Raw genomic sequence first — 23,553 nt, 5'->3', positions numbered from 1 at the left:
TACTCTTTTACTTGAAGCCACCAACTTTAAAAGAAAGTATGCTGTAAGGGCAAAGGAGTTATGTGAAGCATTTAATTTCTTGAAAGACAGCAAAACAGAAAATTAACAGTGCTATTGTGTAATACGGTCACCTTTGAATTCATCGAGGGAGTTTACTTTTTCCAGGTGTAGCTTTTTACGATTCTCCAAAAGCTTTTAAATTTGAACTTACCTGCTTTAGAAGCAAATGACTGACTATCTGCAATTACTTTCGGTAGCTCTGGATTGTACCGTGTTCCTTCTGGAAAAATCACAAGATACATCTGTGGGATACAAAGAAAGAGGGATTTTTTGAGTGGGGCTTGTTTACTTTCAATTAACTTGCATTCCTAAATCTAGCACAGCATTTCTGCCGGGGGATAAAGTTATTTTATACATCATCTGTTTTACAAACACAATTGGAAGGAACAGCCTTTGAAAATATTTAGCCAACTCTTAATAATAAAGCATATTTCAAAGGTAACTTTGACACTTAGAAGGCAGTAGTAGGGATCTAACAATTTTTCCAGTTAGATGGTGGTTCTAGATGATAATTCCTGATCCAAAGCTTTGCTAGGAAATGATGCTTCACACAAATAACTCAGTCCACAAATATTTCGGCTACATTTTCCACAGTCAATTCTGGACTGCGTTAAAAAGAAAAAAAAAAAAAAAGGTTCCACTAAGCATCTCACATCAGTCCTAAAAATACAGGCTACAGTAATCCTGAGCAAAAAAAACCTAATTAGCAGCCCCCATGAAGCAAGAAGTAGAGAACCCATAGATCGATATTAGCTAACTAGTTAATGACTCATTCACTCAATCATATTTATTGAGCACTTACTGTGTGCAGAGCACTGTACTAAGCGCTTGGGAAGTACAAATTGGCAACATATGGAGACGGTCCCTACCCAACAATGGGCTCACAGTCTAGAAGGGGGAGACGGACAACAAAACACAATAACCCTTCCTTCACAAATACCAGTAAACCTGCAGAGAAGCAGTTCAGACTTCTTTCATCTGCCAAACTGATTTGAGATTGGAGAGGGCTTTTGGGGCTGGTAAACGTGAAAGCACTATGAAAATTAAGGATTATTCCGAATCCTGTTTAGCACCCCAATCCTGGACAGCCTCAAAGAAACAAAAATTAAGTGCCGAGCCAGTTCTTTTTCATTTACAAGTATTTTCTTAAACAGATTGCGTGAGCTCAGAAGTTTGTGAACGTCATCGGATGTAGCTATTTTGCTTATCTGTTCTTTCCTCAGAAGTCTCGGGGGATGATACTGGATAATTGTTCTCTTGCTAGAAATGTGTTTTCACTCATCTTAATGATTCCCCTTAAATCAAAACCTCCTGCTCAATGAGTACAGAAATCTGTATAAGGGATTTAAGACTGAAATTAATCAATATCTGGCTCCAAAATTTCCCCAGGGAACAAGTACATTAACAAAAGGAAGCAGTAAGATAAACTGACATATGCTGAAGCTCAGGCTTGATAAAATGAAGGAAATACTGAGGCGTCCATCCGTCCTTTCTTGGGAAAGAGGAAAAATCATTTTTCAGTACCAAGAATGATATCTGCTGTTGGGATGACTCTTTTCCAAAGAGTCAAAATCCTATTTCCTTGAATAATGATAATAATAATAATAATAATAATAATAATAATGATGATGGCATTTATTAAGCACTTACTACGTGCAAAACACTGCTCTAAGCGCTGGGGGGATACAAGGTGATCAGGTTGTCCCATGGGGGGCTCACAATCTTAATCCCCATTTTACAGATGAGGTAACTGAGGCACAGAGAAGTTAAGTGACTTGCCCAAAGTCACACAGCCGATAAGTGGCAGAGCCGGGATTCAAACCCATGACCTCTGACTCCCAAGCCCGTGCTCTTTCCACTGAGCCACACTGCTTCTTGAATCTTCATAACATTAATACAACTGCCCTACCTCGTATATATTTGATATGCATGATCTCGTTTTATTCTCATGATGTTCCTGTGAGAAAGAAGGGGACTGGTGTTACTCCTGTTTTGAGATATTCTTAGACAAGGTGCCATGATAGGGCTTCTTTTTTTTTTTTCCAAAGAGACACTTTTTATTGATAGTTTCATTAATAAAATACCTCAATTTCCTCCAAACAGATTAAAAACACTCAATAATACCACTTGTCAACAATCTTTAGAAGGAAAGGGAAAGTGAAGAAGCAAGCACCATCTTCTACGGCATACGAGAGAAGCAGTGCAGCTCAGTGGAAAGAGCCCGGGCTTGGGACTTAGAGGTCGTGGGTTCTAATCCAGGCTCCGCCACTAATCAGCTGTGTGACTCTGAGCAAGTCGCTAAACTTTTCTATGCCTCAGTTACCTCATCTGTAAAATGGGGATTACGACTGTGAGCCCATTGTGGGACAACCTGATCTCCTTGTATCTACTCCAACGTTGAGAACCGAGCTTGGCACATAGTAAGCGCTTAACAAATACCATCATCAGCATAATAGTTCACAGAAAGGTTCTGTCTTCTGGTCAATGAAATACATTTTCCAAAATCTCTACAAAAGGCAAGAAAGGCAAATTACAAGGTCCTTTCATGTTACATGAAGTCTCCTTTTACAACCTAAGGAGTCTATAAGACTATAACCTACATTTAGGAAAATGAAAGAACCAGAGATCAAGAAAATATGTATTTATCTTTTCACAACGGAACAAGACGTGACTAGTCAGTTGCAAGTCTTTAATTTTCCAGGCCAAATAGTAAAAGAGGAGACTTTGGAATCTGGGGACGCCATAAGATCGCTCAAACGGTTGGTTTATGTATGCATTAACAGAAATTCTATCAGTCTCACTCTGAGGCAGGGGAGAAAGACAAGACGGTGGGGAGAAGTGAAGGGAGACAAAAGGAGGAAATGGAAAAGCTCAGAAGAGGGAGCTTAACGTAAAATTTTGCATCACGGACTTGAGTTAATATTTCTTGGTTGTTCGCACTCATGTAAGGCAATGGAATTAATTCTTGAAAGGCAATTATTTGCATTTCATTTTTGTGCAAATGGGTCTCCCCTTGTGAAAGCTTGGCAAAAACCACTCTAGAGGTGGAAGATTCAAGAGTGAATACCAGAGAGCACATGATAACCAGTAGCTAAGTAGCAGACAAACCACCAGGTGAACAGCTAGGTCTCTAGTGCAACTTCCTTTTGCTGGTGGAAGAAGTGAGATTCTTCAAGGACTAAGAGAGCATGATATTAACTACGTTAATGGACAAATAAGAATGCTAAATACAGTCAGCTCCAAGTAGGCAACAAGAATCTGTCAAAAGTCAACTGAATCTTGGGAGACGTAATTTACACAGGTGAAACAGGAATAAAATACATCTGGTCCTGGGAATTATAAGAAGGATGCTTAGACAGTAGTCCTCTGGCATTCACAGTTTGCTGAATCCATACCCAGGGTCATGGTAACAGGTGGGCTAGGTGCTGCTCTGGCCCCCTGCTGCTTTTTTGGTCAGCTGGCCGGCTGAGTCTCTGCTGATGCCAACCTCTGATTACTCCGCTGGAGGGGCCGGGACTGGATCTCCCACGGCTTCAACTATCATCTCTACGCTGATGACACCCAAATCTCCATCTCTGCCCCCGCTCTCTCCCCCTCCCTCCAGGCTCGCATCTCCTCCTGCCTTCAGGACATCTCCATCTGGATGTCTGCCTGCCACCTAAAACTCAACATGTCCAAGACTGAACTCCTTGTCTTCCCTCCCAAACCCTGCCCTCTCCCTGACTTCCCCATCTCTGTTGACGGCACTACCATCCTTCCCGTCTCACAGGCCCGCAAACTTGGTGTCATCCTCGACTCCGCTCTCTCATTCACCCCTCACATCCAAGCCGTCACCAAAACCTGCCGGTCTCAGCTCCGCAACATTGCCAAGATCCACCCTCTCCTCTCCATCCAAACCGCTACCCTGCTCGTTCAAGCTCTCATCCTATCCCGTCTGGATTACTGCATCAGCCTCCTCTCTGGTCTCCCATCCTCGTGTCTCTCCCCACTTCAATCCATACCTCACGCCGCTGCCCGGATCGTCTCTGTCCAGAAACGCTCTGGGCATGTTACTCCCCTCCTCAAAAATCTCCAGTGGCTACCAATTAATCTGCACATCAGGCAGAAACTCCTCACCCTGGGCTTCCAGGCTGTCCATCCCCTCACCCCCTCCTACCTCACCTCCCTTCTCTCCTTCTCCAGCCCAGCCCGCACCCTCCGCTCCTCCGCCGCTAATCTCCTCACCGTACCTCGTTCTCCCCTGTCCCGCCATCGACCCCCGGCCCACGTCATCCCCCGGGCCTGGAATGCCCCCAATCCCTCTGCCCATCCGCCAAGCTAGCTCTCTTCCTCCCTTCAAGGCCCTGCTGAGAGCTCACCTCCTCCAGGAGGCCTTCCCACACTGAGCCCCCTCCTTCCTCTCCCCTTTGTCCCCCTCTCCATCCCCCCGTCTTACCTCCTTCCCTTCCCCACAGCACCTGTATATATGTATATATGTTTGTACATATTTATTACTCTATTTATTTTACTTGTACTTAATCTATTCTATTTATTTCATTTTGTTAATATGTTTGGTTTTGTTCTCTGTTTCCCCCTTCTAGACTGTGAGCCCCACTGTTGGGTAGGGACTGTCTCTATATGTTGCCAACTTGTACTTCCCAAGTGCTTAGTACAGTGCTCTGCACACAGTAAGCACTCAATAAATACGACTGATTGATTGATTGATTGATACCCGGAAAGCCCGGAGAGACGGGAATTGTAGGATAAACTTTCTAGTGCTTTAAGCACAGCTGCGGTCAGGGTCCGATAGTATTTGTGATTTCACCCCATTCACAGGGGTTATCTCTCCCCAATCCCCTGGGCCTACTGAGGACATCAGTGAAAGAATACGGGAAAGTGAAGGGAGCTGAAAACGGCTGAAGCGTAGCCTGCGTCAACCCGAGGCAGTTTTTAATCGGCTTCCACTTCAATTCAGATGTAGTAACAAACCCCCTAGACACACAGGAGGATCTGAGCCGTATCTCTGGCTGTAAAAGAGGCGGTAGGAATACTGCCTCTGGTACAGAACACCATATTTTACCCTCTAGAGCCTGTTCCCTTTCATCTTTAATCCCTTTCTCTCACTGTGTACACGTGCATTTTGCTCATAATTTACAGGCAAAGCTCTTTGACTTCAATACATTTTAAATTGGAAACCGTGGAATAAGTGAATGACAATTTTCCAACTAAATAATTTGCAGTAGATATTTTTCCCTTCCATAACCATTTACAATAAAAGGCGATCTATTTATTTTTGTGGCATCATAATGGAAAGCTTTAAATATACATTTTCTTCTTTTTATTTGGGAATTAAGAAACCACTGCATTCCAGAAGCGCTTCCAAGAGAATAGAGCAATTTAGTGGTCTGAAGCCCTCCCAATCTGAACCACAAAACAGAAGGCAGCTTTATAGCCAAAGTGGCAGGTTTGTTTTTTCATTCATTCATTCAAGTACAACTTTTTTTCCAACTAGATCCCCCCCACCCCATTCATTCATTCAATTGTATTTATTGAGCGCTTACTGTGTGCACAGCACTGTACTAAGCGCTTGGGAAGTACAAGTCGGCAACATATAGAGACAGTCCCTACCCAACAACGGGCTCATGGAGACCAAAGCAACAGGAAAGCCTATAAAATATCGAAAAGAGCCTCAAGTTTTGAAAAGTTTTCCCAGACTAAGCCCCCCCGTCCCTCTACTCCCCCTCCCCATCGCCCCAACTCGCTCCCTTTGCTCTACCCCCTTCCCCACCCGACAGCCCTTGCGCATATATGTACATATTCATAATTATAATTCTATTTATTTTTATTAATGATGTGTATATATCTATAATTCTTTTTATTTATAATAGTGTTACTGATGCCTTGTTTATTTGTTTTGATATCTGTCTCCCCCTCTTCTAGACTGTGAGCCCGTTGTGGGCAGGGATTGTCTCTGTTGCTGAACTGCACTTCCCAAATGCTTAGTACAGCGCTCTGCACACAGTAAGCGCTCAATAAATACGACAATAATTAAAAAGCTGGACCTAGTGAACCACCTTCACTTTCAGGTTTCAGTGTTCATGGTGGGAGGTAATTTCAGCTCGATGTACAGAAAGTCAACTGGAAAAGAAAGAGCGTAATCTGCCCCCCAATCCTAGTGAATAGAAAGCTTAAAGGGGATCTAGACTGTGAGCCCACTGTTGGATAGGGACTGTCTCTATATGTTGCCAACTTGTACTTCCCAAGCGCTTAGTACAGTGCTCTGCACACAGTAAGCGCTCAATAAATACAAATGATTGATTGATCCATAATTTTATAGTAGCTCAGCACCACAACTTCTGCAGTTCTGAGTTCTCCAGCACCCACAAAAGACATAATAAGTTGATGAGTTGACAAGACCTATATTCGGCTTTGAGAGAACAGCCTATTTCATTTTAGTGACCACTACGGCAACTATTATTCTTCCTTTGTGAATCACATTTAACTGCCCTCATTTGAGCTATATGTACAGAATTTTGCATTACACCGGGATATGTAATGGTACGTTAGCAAAGTCCATTTCCCACTGTGTCCAATTTAGAACAATATTTAGGCATGTGCCAAAGATCTGTTGGCACCATTTTCGACGTTAACTAAAAGAGCATCCGTAAATTAAGCAGTTATCTATACCATGCCCAATTAGATTCCAAACTGCCAAATGCTTTTATAAAAAACATCCATCAATGCAGAAAGTAAATACATTTTTGCTTCAGTAGACACTGTGGGTTGAAAAGCATTTTACAACAACCATATTAATGGGGATCATATTCATAATCGTTCTTCCTCGCTCAGTACAATGATACATTTGAAACCTTTTTCATGCAGCAAACCAGACTGTGTTCATTCATTCTATCATATTTATTGAGCGCTTACTGTGTGCAGAGCACTGTACTAAGCACTTGGGAAATACAAGTTGGCAACATATAGAGATGGTCCCTACCCAACAGTGGGCTCAAAGTCTAGAAGACCTATAGGTGAGTTGACAAGACCTATATTCAGCTTTGAGAGAACAGCCTACTTCATTTTAGTGACCACTACAGCAACAATTATTGTTCCTTTGTGAATCACATTAAACTGCCCTCATTTGAGCTATATGTACAGAATTCTGTATTACACCGGGATATGTAATGGTACATTAGCAAAGTCCATTTCAATGGACTTTAAGCCCTTTAAGCACATGGTAGAAGTGCATTCCCAGAAAGCTATGCAGATCATTATAAGGACTAACTTTTCTGAATCTGCAAAATGGTACGGTTTCACAGCCCAAAGAATCAATGGCATTTAAGGTTTCGCACCGGCATACATCTGGAAAAGGCAGCTCTGTCAAGAATCTCCTTCGGCAAGCCAGAGATGAATTTCCCTTATCCATAATTTGTTTTGAATGTCTGTCTCTCCCTCTAGACTGTATGTTCTTTGGGGACAGGGACCGTGCCAACCAACTCTGCTGAGTTGTACGGTAAGCGTTCAATTAATTTTACCTATATGGAGAAGTAACGTAGCCTAGATGGAACAGTATGAGCTCGGGAGTCAGAGGACCTGGGTTCTATTTCTGCTCTTCCACTTGTCTGCTGTGGGACCTTGGGCGGCCACTTAACTCTCTGTGTCTCAGTTACCTCACTTATAAAATGGGGATTAAGACTGTGAGCCCGAAGTGGGACAGGGATTGTGTCCAAACCAAATATCTTGAATCTACCTCCGCGCTTACTGCAGTGACTGGCACACGGTAAGTGCTTAACACCAAAAAAACCACCGAGTGACTGAACATCACCATTGCATTCTGCTATCTAGGCATCACACTGTGCACTGGTGCAAGGGTAGACACAGAGACGACCCAGTATAAAATTTTCCCTAAGAATGCCTGAATTTGAATGTTAATAGTTGATGTTAGAATGCAGGACCTCTTTTTGGACTTCATACTAACTGACCGTGAATTTGGCAGTTCAATTAGCATTCATTAGGTATCCACGTGATGTGCTAGGTCCTGAAATACCTACTTAAAATGATAGTTATTAAAATATTAAGAATGTCTTTCCAGATATTTGCAGGGGACAGAATCAAATTTTAAGATGGTTTGATGGGGGCGAGAGACACAAACTTTTTGGAAAAGTTTTGGTTTTAACTGGGTTTGCCTACCATAAAGGCCAGTAACCTCAATTACCCACAGTTTGCCCAAATGAAGCCAATACGAAATGCTTCTAACCTCTATTGGGATTTTATTTCTTGGACTCAATCTGAGGATTGTGGTAATAAAGGACAAATTTTCTGGCAGGAGAAACTTCTCAGTAAACAATCATCCTATAAAGACCCTGACCACATTATGATTCATAGGATAATTTCCTGATACTGTATAATGTCACCAGAAGCATATGCTATTTAATATTATAATGCAAGCCCTTTCCTCTTTTATATTTTTTAGACACTGACTCTTACTCCCAATTAATTCTAATATAAGGACTCTACCAGATATAACTCTTTGCCACTGGCTTTGTTTGCAAAAGGACATTTCTTTGGCTTACTTTTTAGTTTTAAAGCTCAACTCTACTAATTTCACCAAAAATATATGTCAAAAGGGAGGAGAAGAAAGTTCACTTTAAAAGTAAAAGAAAGCCTTGCTTTGGGGGACTTCCTTTTTCAAAAGATCGAAAGGAGCACAAAACTATACTCATATATTTAAAAAATACTATATTCCTTGTATTCTCCTATACCTTAGACTTTTCAAAGAAAATGCTTTATCTTACAAAATCCAAATAGGAATCATGACCAGAAAAGTCAATTCCATGGTTAAAAAGAAAAATAAAATCATTTTTAGCTATTTTTTTGCTCACTGTGGGGTTGAAAATGAGGTTGGAAAAATTTGCACTACGAAATGACTGAATGTCGCAATGTTTTTTCAAACAATTATCTGCTTTACCCCATACAGACTTGGTCATTATACCCAATTCCAATCTTGCTTCTGAGTAAAGAGTAATACATAATCAAATCAGGTGGAAGGAAATAATTCCACCTGTGAAGTAGAGTCAAAAGTGATTATGTTTACCCTCCTTAAGAGGATTACTCTGTTGTCTGGACACCTGCCACTTCTTAAGTACAGAGCGAAAAAGTAAGATTGAACAGCCACTGCAACATTTCTGACATTGTTCCTGGCCAAAGGTCCTTGGTTTTACACTGCCATAAGCTTTCCCCATGTTAAAAAAAGAAAAAAAAAAGCACAACAACAGCAAAAAAGAACGGGAAAGTCAGACTTGGCTCCAAAGCTTCAGGGGGAAGAAGGTTGGCTTGGGAAGCAGGTGTCCCCCTGGGATCCCCAGGGCCCCAGGAACATTGATTTATTCAATCGTATTTATTGAGCACTTACTGTGTGCACAGCACTGTACTAAATGCTTGGAAAGTACAAATCAGCAATAAAGAGACAACCCCTGCCCACAACAGGCTTACAGTCTAGAGCATGGGAACTCCAGGTTTCAAGTTCTCGTTCCTCCTGCGGTGGGGACCTATCGTGTAACTATATTCACTGAAGCTTCTAAATCACTGTTTTCAAATACATTCGTAGCTTTTGCTCTCTTTTTACCTTAGGGACATATTATTTCCCACTGGAAGCCACACTTTCCTTTGTGCTCTATTGACTAGCATTATTTTCATGGAAGCAATTAAGAATGCTACCTGGGTGGAATAGTAGTCATAATACTGTTATTGGTCTTGCCACTCAAGTTGTCCACATCACAATATATCTGATATTTAAATTATCTATCCATTCTATAGTACTAGACACTCACTGTGTTCAGAGCTTTAATTGGGCATTTAGGGTACAATAAGACAGTAAATACAGGCCCCTGCCTTCATGAGCATATAACATCAACATTCAACCACCTGCTAATTGTAAAATGTGGTACTATATCCTACAACTGCTCATATTAATAAAGGTTTCCGGGCTATAACACTTTATTTAGCCCTCAAATTTTTATATGATATTTCTAACAGTTCTCTCTCGTTTTGTGAGAGTTCTAGTTTTGTATGTAAGTAGGCTCTGAAAGCAAACACACTATGGGTTCAGAAATCACAGAAGGGCCCGTGGATACCAACAAATGCAGCTGTTGCTTTTTTTTTTTTTACTGAAGTTACTCCTCAAGTAGCAATCAGAAGTCTCTGTAGTATGATATTTTGTCCAAATTTTTCATGTTGGAATAATAATAGTGATGGTATTTAAGCACGTACTATGTGCAAAGCACTGTTCTAGGCATTGGAATGTCACTCTACTTACCAAAGACAATAACATTTTGTATATTCTTGTGTGGTTTTTCCAGCTAAAAGCTCAAAATTCAAATTAAATAAGTCTTCACAGAAAATAAAACAAAAACACTAAGGATGGACTATCACAGCAACTTTCATAGTATTCAAAAGAGTAATCTAATGCACTACATTATTTTGATCAAATCTTAACATTGTTTGTTTTGCTTTGCTCTTCTCTAAGATTTAGCTTTTCATACCAAAGCCAAATTTAGTGACTTTGAACAGTCAATGCAAATAATAATAATGATGGCATTTGTCAAGTGCTTATTGTGTTCAAAGCACTGGGGATACAAGGTGATCAGGTTGTCCCATGTGGGGCTTGCAGTCTTCATCCCCATTTTACAGATGAGGGAACTGAGGCTCAGAGTAGTTAAGTGACATGCCGAAGGTCACACGGCAGACAAGCAGCGTGGCTCAGTGGAACATTTGCAAACAATACTTTGAAAATGACTATTCAAAACTCTTTAATATTTTATATTATAATTGAGCAGGGTACAGTCAAGGAAATCCTTGGGAAACGCCATGCTCTCTAATAAATTATTGAGCAGACAAGCCCCAAAACAAGGGTGAAATACATTGTCGTGCCAAGTATAGCAATCCAATCACCGGGCTCTAAACCTGAGGAGCACGGAAAAAGAGTGTGTGTCTCTCTCGCCCTCTCATTCAACCCATAGTTCACTCTACTGCCCAGGCGACTTTTCTACAAAACCGTTCAAGGCCGTATTTTCCCATACCGCAAGAACCTCCACATCCAAAAGAAACTCTTAAACAACCTTTCAAGCACTGTTACCTTGGCCCCTTCTACCTTACCTCTCTGATTTCTTACTACAACCCAGTCCACAAACTTTTCTCCTCTAATGCCAACTTGTATATTACACCTCGAGTTCATCTATTTCACTGTCGACCCCTTCCCACACCCCGCTTCTGGTCCAGCATACCCTCCTTCTTCGTATCTCACGGACGATAAACTTTCCCCACCTTCAAAGCCTTGTCAGAAGCACATCTCTTCCAAGAGGCCTTCCCTGATTAAGCCTTTATTTTCTCCTCTCCACTCCCTTCTGCAAAACCCTTGCACTTGAATTTGCACCCCTTATTCACCTCTCCCTCAGCCCCCAGCACTTATGAACGTATCCGTAATTTTTTTAAAAAATATTAATGCCTGTGTCCCCTCTATGTACGTTTGTTGTGGGCAGGGACTTTGTCTACCAATTTTGTTATACAGTCTTTATACAGTTATACAGTTTATACAGTTATACAGTGTTATACAGTTTGTTGCACAGTCTTGTGCACGCGGTAAGCACTCAATACATGACTGGTAGGGACCATAGTTCTTAAAAATGGAAAATTATTGTAAAATACCACTTATAGTGAATGATTAATCATCCAAATGTGTGCGGGAATTTTTAAGAGTAATTATGTATCTTGCTTTTTGGACAAGTGAAATCACTCAGTGCATTTAGTAATATAGCAGAAATGTACCTGGCTTTTTTATTAATGAAAGTTGGCTTAGCTTCTCCTAGAAACTAGTCGCCATAAAATTAGTTCTATTAATCAATCTCATTTATTGAGCAATTACTGAGTGCAGAGTACTGTAATAAGCACTTGCTCAAGGACAATATTACAGAGTGGATAGACACTTTCCCTCACCCACAAGGGCCTCACAAATTTTGAGTCCATTTCTGATGAACGATAGTCTCTGCAAAATAAAATTTTATGAAAAATAACCACTTAGAAAAACGAACACGGCTAAATAGCTATAAGGGAGGTGTAATGATTTGTCCTGGAAGTAACATTTTGACTTTCAAAACATTTACATAATTTATTCTAAACACAATAACCATAACATTAATAGCTAAAATGCCTCTGCATTAAGAAAAAATCGCAAAATCTTACTGGAGTTCCTGCTTTCACTTGGGCCTGCAGCTTATTTTTCATTTCTTTTTCATTGAATTTGGCACTTCGCTTTACATAAATCCCTCCATGCTTCCACATATAAAATAAAAAGGGAAAAACAGATAAGTTTAATGCAGTTAACATACACACATTTTAAAATTATGGAAAAGAAAAGAAGTCAGAAATATCTACTTTTCCAGACCCATTACATGAGTTTTATCAAGTAAATTTAGTCTAGTACTTAGTTTGCAATAATCTATTGCCTTTAAAATGTTACTTGTAAATCAAAATTCAACTCTGTTGCATAATCGATAGATTATAATGTTTTCCGTTGTGTTTTATAATGTTTTTAAGCCACTACAAGAGAGAAATGGTAATTTAAGATAACCCTGAGCTGATGTTTCACCAATTCTGTTTGCAGGAGAAAAGAATATTATTTTCAACCACTAATCAAATCGATCACTCAATCAATGATCCATATTGAGCATTTACAGTGTGCTGAGCATTAGGCTAAATGTTTGTAATTGTAATAGTATCTTAGAAAAATTTGATGAACAGTGCAACATCTTTTTCGGGGGTGGGGGGGGCTGCCAGAAGAAAGCTTAGAGTGAGTTAGTAGATGTAGATAAACTATTTGAGAAGCAGCGTGGCTCAGAGGAAAGAGCCTGGGCTTTGGAGTCAGAGATCATGGGTTCAAATCCCGGCTCCACCAACGGTCAGCTGTATGACTTTGGGCAAGTCACTTAACTTCTCTGGGCCTCAGTTACCTCACCTGTAAAATGGGGATTAAAACTGTGAGCCCCCCCGTGGGACAACCTGATTACCTCGTTACCTCCCCAGTGCTTAGAACAGTGCTTTGCACATAGTAAGCGCTTAACAAATACCATCATTATTATTTTAGGATACTGCAAACAAACCTGTTGGCAGAATCTGGCCTTTGTTTCTTGACTTACATGGCACTGTCATCATCAATCGTATTTATTGAGCGCTTACTGTGTGCAGAGCACTGTACTAAGCGCTTGGGAAGTGCCAATTGGCAACATATAGAGACAGTCCCTACCCAACAGTGGGCTCACAGTCTAAAAATGTGATGTGGTACTAGTGATGACCACATCTTTACTATTTACTATTTCACGAAATGTCACTGGACAGCAGTTCATTCAATCGCATTTACTGAGTGCTTACTGCGTGCACCGCAGTGTACTACGTTTTCCGGGCAGGGCAGGGGAAAGAGGAACAAAAACTCCTGACTACTGGCTTTAAAGCTCTCCATCACCTTGCCCCCTCGTACGTCACTTCCCTTCGCTCCTTCCACATCCCAGCCCGCTCACTCGGCTCCTCGGGCGCTCACCTTCTCGCTGGGCCTCGTTCTCGCCCGTCTCGCCGCCGACCCCTGGCCCACATCTTACCTCTGGCCTGGAACGCCCTCCATTCTCAAATCCGTCAGTCACTCTTCCCCCCTCTTCAAAGCCCTACTGAAGGTACACCCCCTCCAGGAGGCCTTCCCAGGCTAAGCCCTGCTTTTCCTCAGCTCCCCCTCCCTTCCGCATCACTCATTCCCTTTGCATTTCCCCCCCTCCCCTCCCCACAGCATCATCATCAATCGTATTTATTGAGCGCTTACTATGTGCAGAGCACTGTACTAACAGCACTTAAGTACATAGGGATACTTCTATTCTGTTTATTTATATTGATTCATCATTTCATTCAATCGTATTTAGTGAGCGCTTACTGTATGCAGAACACTGTTCTAAGCACTAAGCACTGTACTAAGCGCTGTCTGTTTACTTGTATTGATGCCTGTCTCCCCTCCCCTAGATTGTGAGCCCATTGTGGGAGGGGACTGCCTCTCTTTATTGCTGTACTGTGTTTGTCAATTGCTTAGTACAGGTGCTCTGCACACAGTAAGCGCTCAATAAATACGATTGAATGAATAATAATAATGATAATGGCATTTATTAAGCGCTTAGAACAGTGCTTTGTACATAGTAAGCGCTTAATAAATGCCATTATCATTAAGCGCTTACTATGTGCAAAGCGCTGCTCTAAGCACTGCGGAGGTAACAAGGTGATCAGGTTGTCCCACGGGGGACTCACAGTCTTAATCCCCATTTTACAGATGAGGGAATTGAGGCACAGAGAAGTGAAGCGACTTGCCCAGAGTCACACAGCTGACAATTGGCAGAGCCTGGATTCGAACCCATGACCTCTGACTCCAAAGCCCGGGCTCTTTCCACTGCGCCACGCTGCTTCTCCATGAATGAATGAATGGTCTCCCAACTCAAAAATCACTGCCGCTTCATTTGACTTCCACAGAGGGGTGGAGAAGAAGTGTCCTTTTAGACTGTGAGCCCACTGTTGGGTAGGGACTGGTTCTATATGTTGCCAACTTGTACTTCCCAAGCGCTTAGTACAGTGCTCTGCACACAGTAAGCGCTCAATAAATACGATTGATGATGAGGATGACCTGGTCAACCTGCCAGTACATTCAAAGTAAATCTCCTTTGCTCCATTTTGAGTGATTTGATCGGGGGCGACTAGGTAGTTCAGCTCAATTTGTTTTGGAACAGAACTGCCGTTTCAATTCAGTAATCTCCTTGCTAACTAACTTGAAGTTTCTTATTGTCAGGTCAATCTGGTGACTGGAGTTTTGAAACTCACGCATCCCTGAACAGTAATGAAAAGCCATTAAAAAGGACTATTTAGTGGGAAAAGCAAGTGAAAATGAAAAGGTTATTATATTTTCAATGAAACAATCATATTCTAGGAAAAATACAAAAATCCCCATCAATAAAAAAGGGAAAAAAAGGCTAAGGAATATAAAGGTACTACTATAGCATGTATTGTTCCTTGGTATATAGATCTACTTCAGTACTGTGCCAGCTGTATTGAACAAAAGATAAAAAGAGATGCATCACTATCAAAAATATAAGAGATGAAATAGAACAGGTGGTCAATAACAGCTATTTTAGTACTTTAAAGGCATGCCTACTTATGTCTTGTGGCATTAAAATTAGATGTAACATCTTCGCCAGGCTCCTACGGCAAAAAATCAATCTATTAATGGTATTTATTGAGTGGCGTATTACATGCAGAGCACTGTACTAAGCGCTTGGGAAAATACAATATAAAAGAGTTGGTATAGAGAAAAAAGTCTCGTTTCCACACGCACAACAGAAAGTTTAAATGCCAGTTAAGAATGCATTTTTTAAAAATAATGACTTTTGTTAAAGGCAACATAACCCAACTCTAAGAAATTGGATATAAATGATGTTAAGTGTTCATAAACTGTGTGTTATGCTCCCAACACATATTCTGTGAATGCAAGGAGATAATATACATTTCCATAGAACTTGCTCGCTGTAGGCAGGGAACATGTCTTCCACCTCTGTTATAGTGTACTCTCCCAAGTGCTTAGTACAACGCTTTGCACACAGTAAACTCTCAATAAAACTGCTTAATTCTATAAAATTAGGGAGTTTTCATACACAATATCATTTTTGATTTGTGTAAAATCACCAAAAAAGGGATCTAATGGCGACTAAGCGAATGGAGAAGAAATGAATCGGGCTGTATTTTTGTCGGGTGCCTGAAAAGACCTGAAGTTCTAGGGCTTTAATTAGGTGAAATTTAATTTAATTAGGTGATTAATTAATTAAATTTAATTAGGTGAAACTCGTTTTATTTCCTTTCTTGAGTGACAACAGGCTATAAAATATAAATACAATCGACTGCTTTAAGTGCAAGAAAAATAACAAATGCAACTTCCAGTATAAACTTACAGTGGTATTTTGAGAACTCTCAGCATATATTAGACAACACATTTCTGCGTATAACACTTTTTTACATGAACAATTTCAAGACAACCTTTAATTGCTTTAAAAAGGTATTCTTTAGGCTACTTGCATTGTTTTACTTCTCTGACATGGCCCGTTTATTGAAGAAACTGCTTGTACCCCTGCCCGCAATTTCGAAAGAGGTTTTACGGCGCAAGTTTCCATAAGAATACAACGCTTGTGGTACAGGAGAAATGGGTGAACAGAGAATTTAATGGCTATTGAAAAACACTACGCAAATTTAAACTGGAGCACATATTACTGTTCTCTGGTTCCCTGAGCTAGTTCTTGACTTTAATACATTTGACTGTTTTACTGCTTTACTTAATTTGACTTAACTATGTTGACAGTTAACACTCTAGTGAACAAACACGCACAAGTATTCCCACTTACCTTTAGAATTTCAGCATCTTAAGCTTAAGACGACACATCACAACCAAGCAAGAAAAATAAATGGTGAAAAAATTTACCTGAGAAAAATACCACCCATACAATGGGAGCCATTTTAAGCCGTCTTTCAGAACATAGCGTACGTGTCCAAGAGCATTCTGCCTGACCGCCAAAATGTCAGCAACGATCCAGTCAACTGCAAAGACAAAATGAACCTAAATATGCATAACTGGATTGGGTGAGAACTAACAATTCCTCCCTTTTTACACATTTCCAAATTACATCCCATTTATAGCATAATTTTATTATAACGCTCAAAAGTGATTTCAAGGATTTAATAAGTTTAGAATACTAAATATATTTTAAAATTTTACATTCTAATGGCATAACCAGAATCACTTTCATTTATAATCTCTCCTTTCACTTCACTGACTGACTACAGATATCTGAAAGGTAAAAAAAACAACAAAAAAACAGATGCATCGGGCAAGCAGTGCTTAATTTGAGCCAGGGTTTGCCACAGATTAGTGCAAAACACCTCTAACTTGGCAGTTGTACTCATAAACAGTTCATTCAAATAAACTTGCAATGATTGTGTACTAACCACACAATGGAAACTATTTACACCCATCTTTTGGAACATGCCTTAGGTGTCTCAAGATCAGTCTGCCTGACTGCCCTCAGTAATACCGGCATATATTATGTTGGACAATCTGAGTCATTTCAATTTTAAAATGCAAAATCCCATAATTGCTTGAATTCCAGAACCTTCTGAGGATGTTATGAGATTACAATGAAATAACGAAGGGGAAGTGCTTAGGAAAAACAAAAGCACTGTATACCAAGTTTGGCGTTCCTAGTCTACAAATTAAGCTCTGCTTCCATGGGACAAAGGAAAACTTTAAAATGGGAACGTGAATACACACCCACACTCACATACATATGTATGAAGACAAGAGACCTTTCTGATTAAAGGAAAAATGAATAATGTGATATTTAAAAAAAGCAAAGAGTTTCATTGATTTTTTACATTACCATAAGATCCAGTGGCTTCAAAAAACCAGGGTATATTTAGGAAATTAATGTTTAGATCAATTTCAACTCCCAAAGCAACTGACCACCCAACTTTCCCAGTGAATTTCAAAAGCTATTCATGAGGCCAGAGAGTGAGTGGGAACTTTGTCGGGGTGGGGAGACTCAAAACAGTAAAACCCCCAACCCTGAGCATCCCTATTCTCTGAACCTTATTAGTGCAGAAGAAGGGAGAAAGATAAAGTCATTCAATCGTATTTATTGAGTGCTTACTGTGTGCAGAGCACTGTACTAAGAGTCATGGTGGAAGAGATGGTAGGGAAGAGTGGACAGAAAAGATCTTGGCAGGGATGAGGCAGAAGCTTTGTTGGGAAAACATGACGACAGACACAGGGTAGGGAAAAATGCACTGACACAGTGTGGTAAAAAAAAATATGTATTTCATGAGTATCAGAGTGCTCCATACAGCAATAATTTAAAGGAAACCTGGTTTATCCATTTTTACAATCAGAGCTTTTAAATTTTTGTTAAAAACTGAAATGACACGCAAACGGAAGATACAAACCTGTGCACTGATGATTTGATAAATATATGATATTTTCTTTATTTTTTGGCAAATCCCCATATATTATTATCTAAAAGATAAAACAAAAACCAAATATTAACTGGTGTTTTTTAAACACAATACTTTGAGCCACGATATACTAATTCAGTGATTCTAAATGCAGTTGGCAAAGTAATAAACGGTAAGTGTATGAAATATACAATATTCTATTCATAATTGACATGGAAGGGTAGCATGACATTAGAACCCTAAAAGTCCATAAGGACATTTCCAACTGACGAGAAGACGACCAGAAGTAAAGCGGCAGAGTACCTCGTTTTAGACACATCCCCAACCCAGAAATTCCAAAACTGCTATTTAGTCTAAAATAACCTCTTGTACTCAATCCATACCCAACCTCAGCATTTTTATTCCCATACACTTTGACTGACCATTCAATTTAATTTATTCTGATTTCACTATTCTGTTTCCTCCACTAGAATGTAGGCAGTAAACATGACTTCTGATGTACTTACCCAAGTGCTTAGTAGAGAGCATGCAATAAATAGCACTACTACTGCTATATCTTAGACTTGTAAGCTAGAAGGGGAAAAAAAAATCTCTACAAAGCCTGGTTACTGAAATTGAGAATCACTTCCATATGACGGAACGGAAGATTAAATTAGGGTACACCTTCACTGCAAAACACAAACCAAAAAAAACTGCAGAAGTTTATTCATGAGTGGCTTCAATTAACTCCATTAAATATTTGGGGGAAACGCACAAAGTACTATACCACAACATCTGAAAGTAGTTTGGTAAATTCCTTCATGGAATTAAAGAAGTTTACAGTCTAATTTTGTAGATACTATCGCTGCAGTTTTGCTTCTCTGAGATTCCAACAAATTGCCGCTTCTGATTCTGTCTAGACTCACAAGAATATAAGCAATGCCATCTGGGAATAAACCAACTGGCTATCCTGCCCAGAATGATCTCTCCAACACTGGCACCAAAGGATGCCGGAAGGAAAATCGCGACGGTGTCCCTCAATTAATCCATCAGTGGTATTTGTCGAACGCTTACTGTGTGCAAAATACAATTCGAAGCACTTGGAAGAGTACAACACAACAGAATTGGTAAATAATAATAATAATGATGATGGCATTTATTAAGCACTTACTATGTGCAAAGCACTGTTCTAAGCGCTGGGGAGGTTACAGGTGATCAGGTTGTCCCACGGGGTGGGGGGTCCCAGTCTTCATCCCCATTTGACAGATGAGGGAACTGAGAGCCAGAGAAATGAAGTGACTTGCCTAGTCACACAGCTGACAATTGGCAGAGCCGGGATTTGAACCCACGACCTCCGACTCCAAGCCTGGGATCTTTCCACTGAGCCACAATTCTTCTCTGGTTCAGTACGTTCATTCATTCAATCGTATTTATTGAGTGCTTACTGTGTGCAGAGCGCTGTACTAGATGCGATCCCTGCCCAGAAGAAGTCGGTCACAGTGTTGAATCCCGAAAGGGGAGGACTTGATGACCGTGTCCTGGGTGAGCACCGGGTCTAACGGCGGCCCTCGGCAGGTGAAGTCTCCGGGCAGAGGGGGGACTGGCCTCCAGGTAGACTGTCATCATCATCATCATCATCATCATCAATCGTATTAATTATTTATTGAGTGCTTACTGTGTGCAGAGCACTGTACTAAGCGCTTGGGAAGTACAAGTTGGCAACATATAGAGACAGTCCCTACCCAACAGTGGGCTCACAGTCTAAAAGACTGTCACAGAGGGGCCAAGAAGGGGGCTGAGGGCGAGCTGCCCCATGCATGCTTCCCGAGGTGGGTGGGAGGTGGGGACCCCCCCACCCTGCCAGGCCAGGGGTGTGGGCAGAAAGCAAAAGTCTTGGGGTGAAGGGGCTGCAGCAGGGGTTGTGGGGTGCTCGGGCCTAATGTGGGCAGCAGGAGGCCTGAGCCTGGGGGGGGCAGGGGTGGTGGTGTACAGGACACTCAAGGGCAGTTTAGTGGTTAAGGGCTGGCGATCCTTAACATTCCCCCCAATAATCTACTGGGTACCTGTTATCCATGATTTTTTTCCAAACCCTTCATAAACCAATTTCTGGTTTCTCCCTGCACGGACTTCCCGTGGGAATGAATTCGATATCCTTACCATCCGGCTGGTGAGAATAATTTTCCTTTTGTTCATTTAACAACTGTATCGATCTCATTTCCAGGACTAACTCCTCCCTTCCTCTCCACCCAGCTGCACCCCATGTCTGAGCTCTCGTCATAACATGTTAGAATACTTCCCACCACTGGATTCTCTGACTCCACCCTGCCCATTTTTCAGGTCTAAATCTCAAACTGCTGCACAGATCGTCTCCCTGGAATTTTATCCCACACATCCCTCTCCTTAACCTCCCCCCCACCCCATCAAGCAGAAATTCCTGGCCATTGGCTTCAGGCTTCCCCACCAGCTTTTTCCGTGTACACAACAGCTCTTTGCATCTGTTACTTTCCAGCTCACATTCTTGGCTCTTCCCAAGTTCACCTTCTAACCTGTAACACTTCCACCAAAATCTTAACGCTATCTTTGGCATTTTGTATAACTTGTTCCTATCGGAGAAAATATGTTCCTGTGCATCTCTTTCATTTATATATTTTCATATGTAATTGTGTATTTGTAAAACAGTTATAACCTTGGGAGCACTTCCTGTCTTAGTACGATGCTTAGCACTCAGATGCTCAAATACAATTAAATGACTGTCTGCTCTTCATGGTGCGTGTTCCCTTAGGGAATCCCATAGGGATGTGAGGAGCAACTATATTGTGTTCGCCCTGTTCATTCATTCATTCGATCGTATTTATTGAGTGCTTACTGTGTGCAGAGCACTGTACTAAGCGCTTGGGAAGTACAAGTTGGCAACATATAGAGACGGTCCCTCCCCAACAGTGGGCTCACAGTCTAGAAGGGGGAGACAGAGAACAAAAGAAAACATATTAACAAAATAAAATAAATAGAATAGATATGTACAAATAAAATATAGTAATAAATACGTACAAAGATATATACATATATACCGGTGCTGTGGGGAGGGGAAGAAGGTAAGGCGGGGGGTATGTGGAGAGGAAGAAGGGGGCTCAGTCTGTTCACACCTTGCCTACCTTCGTAGACAGTTTTTTGGCTTCGTCTTTCCAGGTGCTTTTTTTCCCCAACCACGACTAGTTAGGAATCTACTTTATCCCCTTGATCACCTGGTCACATTTCTATTACTTTTCTAGCTGTATTATGACTTACCTGCACACAGGACTTCTGGTGAAGGTTTGACCTTGCTTTATTTAGTGGCACTATGCTTTCTACACATTGTAAATGAAAACAGAAGTGCTTTCACTGCACACTGTACACATTCTTTCACTGCCCTATTCAGCTCAGAATTCAAATGACTCATGAATGCACGTAACAAAACCCACTGTACCACTGATAATTTATCACTGGATTGAAGATCTTGTCAAACAAGAGGTATGGTCAACTTTAATTATTCTAGGGATAACATTTGATTTATGGATTTTCTGGGTCCTTTCGTTCCATCATATTTATTGAGTGCCGTCTGTGTGCAAAGCACCGTACTCAGTGCTGGGGAGGATACACTATATAACAATGAACAGGCACATTCCCTGCCCACAACGAGCTCGCATTCTAGAAGGGGAGACAGGTATTAACATATATAATATACATAAATAAGTTAATATATTATATGCATAATATACATAAATAAATAGTCACTCTCTCTACTGCTCTTCTGTGGTCCATTTAACTTCACCCTGGAATCTCCATCAAATGGTGTGGGAAAGGAAGAGGGGGAGGGAGAGACAAAACTGTTCATTTGACTATTTATTAACTGCTTTAATAAAAGGTTTCATGAGGGAAAGGTTCATTCAATGCAATTCAATCATATTTATTGAGCGCTCAATGTGCAGAGCACTGTACTAAGCACTTGCACTGTACTAAGGGTTTGGCCCTACTAGCTGAAGCCAGGGGTTTTCCATTATTTGCTAAGTTCCATTATCCACAAATGAACTAGGTAATGTTCATTTAATTTTCCTTTTATTATGGATATTCAAGAGTTAGTTATGTAGTCCCAGGGATGGACTGATCAGGATATCTGAAAATGAACATAGGAAAAATGGAAAAAGTTGACCAGAGGAGAAATGAGGACAGGGAGCAAAAGCAGAAAGACGTATTTTATTTTAAAGTGAATTCTTACTTCACCTTTCTAGTTACTAGCTCATAGGGAGGTCACTTTATTCTCAATTGTCAATTCCTCTGTAGAGGCCTGGCCCCAATGTAGTCTTTGTTTTTTAAAACTGAAATAAATTCTTGGACAATTCAGGAGACTATCCTTTTCCCTTCTCACTAAACATGGTATGGAGAGTCAAGCACTGACTTTTAAGACTGATATACCCATGAGGTTTTCCCAAAATGTTTTTCATTTCCAATCATATTTTTAGCAGAGAAACAACGAAATATTCAGTTTTTTCAAAATATGTATTTTGGCTATCACATAACAGTAGAACGAGGGATGTTCTTCTACACTATTGTATTGCACATTCCCAAGTGCTCAGTACTCTTCTGTGCTCAATTAAATACCACTGATTGATTGATTAACCTTTCAATAGCCTTTCCTAGTTGAAAATGTTTATCGATTTAGTGGAAAGGGCACAGATCCGGGACTTAGGACTGGGTTTCTAATTTCAGCCCTGCCACCTGCCTGTTGTGTGACCTTGGGCAAGTTACTTAACTTCTCTGTGACTCAGTTTCCTCATCTGTAAAGTGAAGATTAAATACCCGCTCTCCCTTCCTACTCAGGCTGGGAGTCCCATGGAAGACAGGGACTGTGTCATTCATTCAATCGTATCGAGTGTTTACGGTGTGCAGAGCACTATACTAAGCACTTGGGAAGTACAATTCGGCAACAGATAGAGACGGTCCCTACCCAACAACGGGCTCCCTAATGCCTAGCACAATGCTTGACCAGAGTAATCCATGCCAAATGATAATAATTATAATAATTCCACCATTTTTAAACATGGTTTCAAGGGATCTGAAAATTTGGGGGGTTACTTCAACTTTTATCGTATTTGTTATGTACTTCCTATGTGTCAAGCGACGTTCAAAGCACTGTGGTAAATCCAAGTTAATCGGTCAGACATACTGCCTGCCCCACATGGGGCTCACAGTCTATGTAGGAGAGAACAGCTAATGAATCCCAATTTTACAGTTGAGGAAACTGAGGCACAGAGAAGTTAAGGGACTTGCCCAAGATCACAAAGCAAGCAATTGGCAGAGTCTCAATTAGAAACCAGGTTCTCTAATTTCTTGGCCCCTGCACCAGGTTATATTGATATTCAGGCTAGAAGAGAGAATTTAACTCCTTCTCTTCCATCCTACTGGTAAGAATGGAGCCCTAAGGCCACTAAC

The 23,553-nt window shown here is 40.8% G+C and overlaps 1 protein-coding gene across 2 annotated transcripts in view; it reads right to left on the bottom strand.

The window, feature by feature from the left end:
- The window catches only part of AGPAT5 (1-acylglycerol-3-phosphate O-acyltransferase 5), a 65,088-nt gene that overhangs the window by 20,818 nt on the left and 20,717 nt on the right, over positions 1-23,553 (bottom strand). The window contains exons 2-5 of one of the 2 annotated variants that reach the window (XM_038772184.1): positions 18,100-18,169; positions 16,583-16,698; positions 12,277-12,366; positions 212-302 (exon numbers count right to left, since the gene is read on the bottom strand). In XM_038772184.1, coding sequence (XP_038628112.1) covers positions 212-302; positions 12,277-12,366; positions 16,583-16,698; positions 18,100-18,169 — 367 coding nt within the window. The remainder of the gene's footprint in view (positions 1-211; positions 303-12,276; positions 12,367-16,582; positions 16,699-18,099; positions 18,170-23,553) is intronic. The other variant, XM_038772185.1, reaches the window with a different exon arrangement.

This window comes from Tachyglossus aculeatus, chromosome X1 (assembly GCF_015852505.1).
Source record: "Tachyglossus aculeatus isolate mTacAcu1 chromosome X1, mTacAcu1.pri, whole genome shotgun sequence".
Taxonomy (NCBI): domain Eukaryota; kingdom Metazoa; phylum Chordata; class Mammalia; order Monotremata; family Tachyglossidae; genus Tachyglossus; species Tachyglossus aculeatus.
The sequence above is the reverse complement of the archived record's forward strand: the minus strand, read 5'-3'. Positions and strand labels throughout refer to the sequence as shown.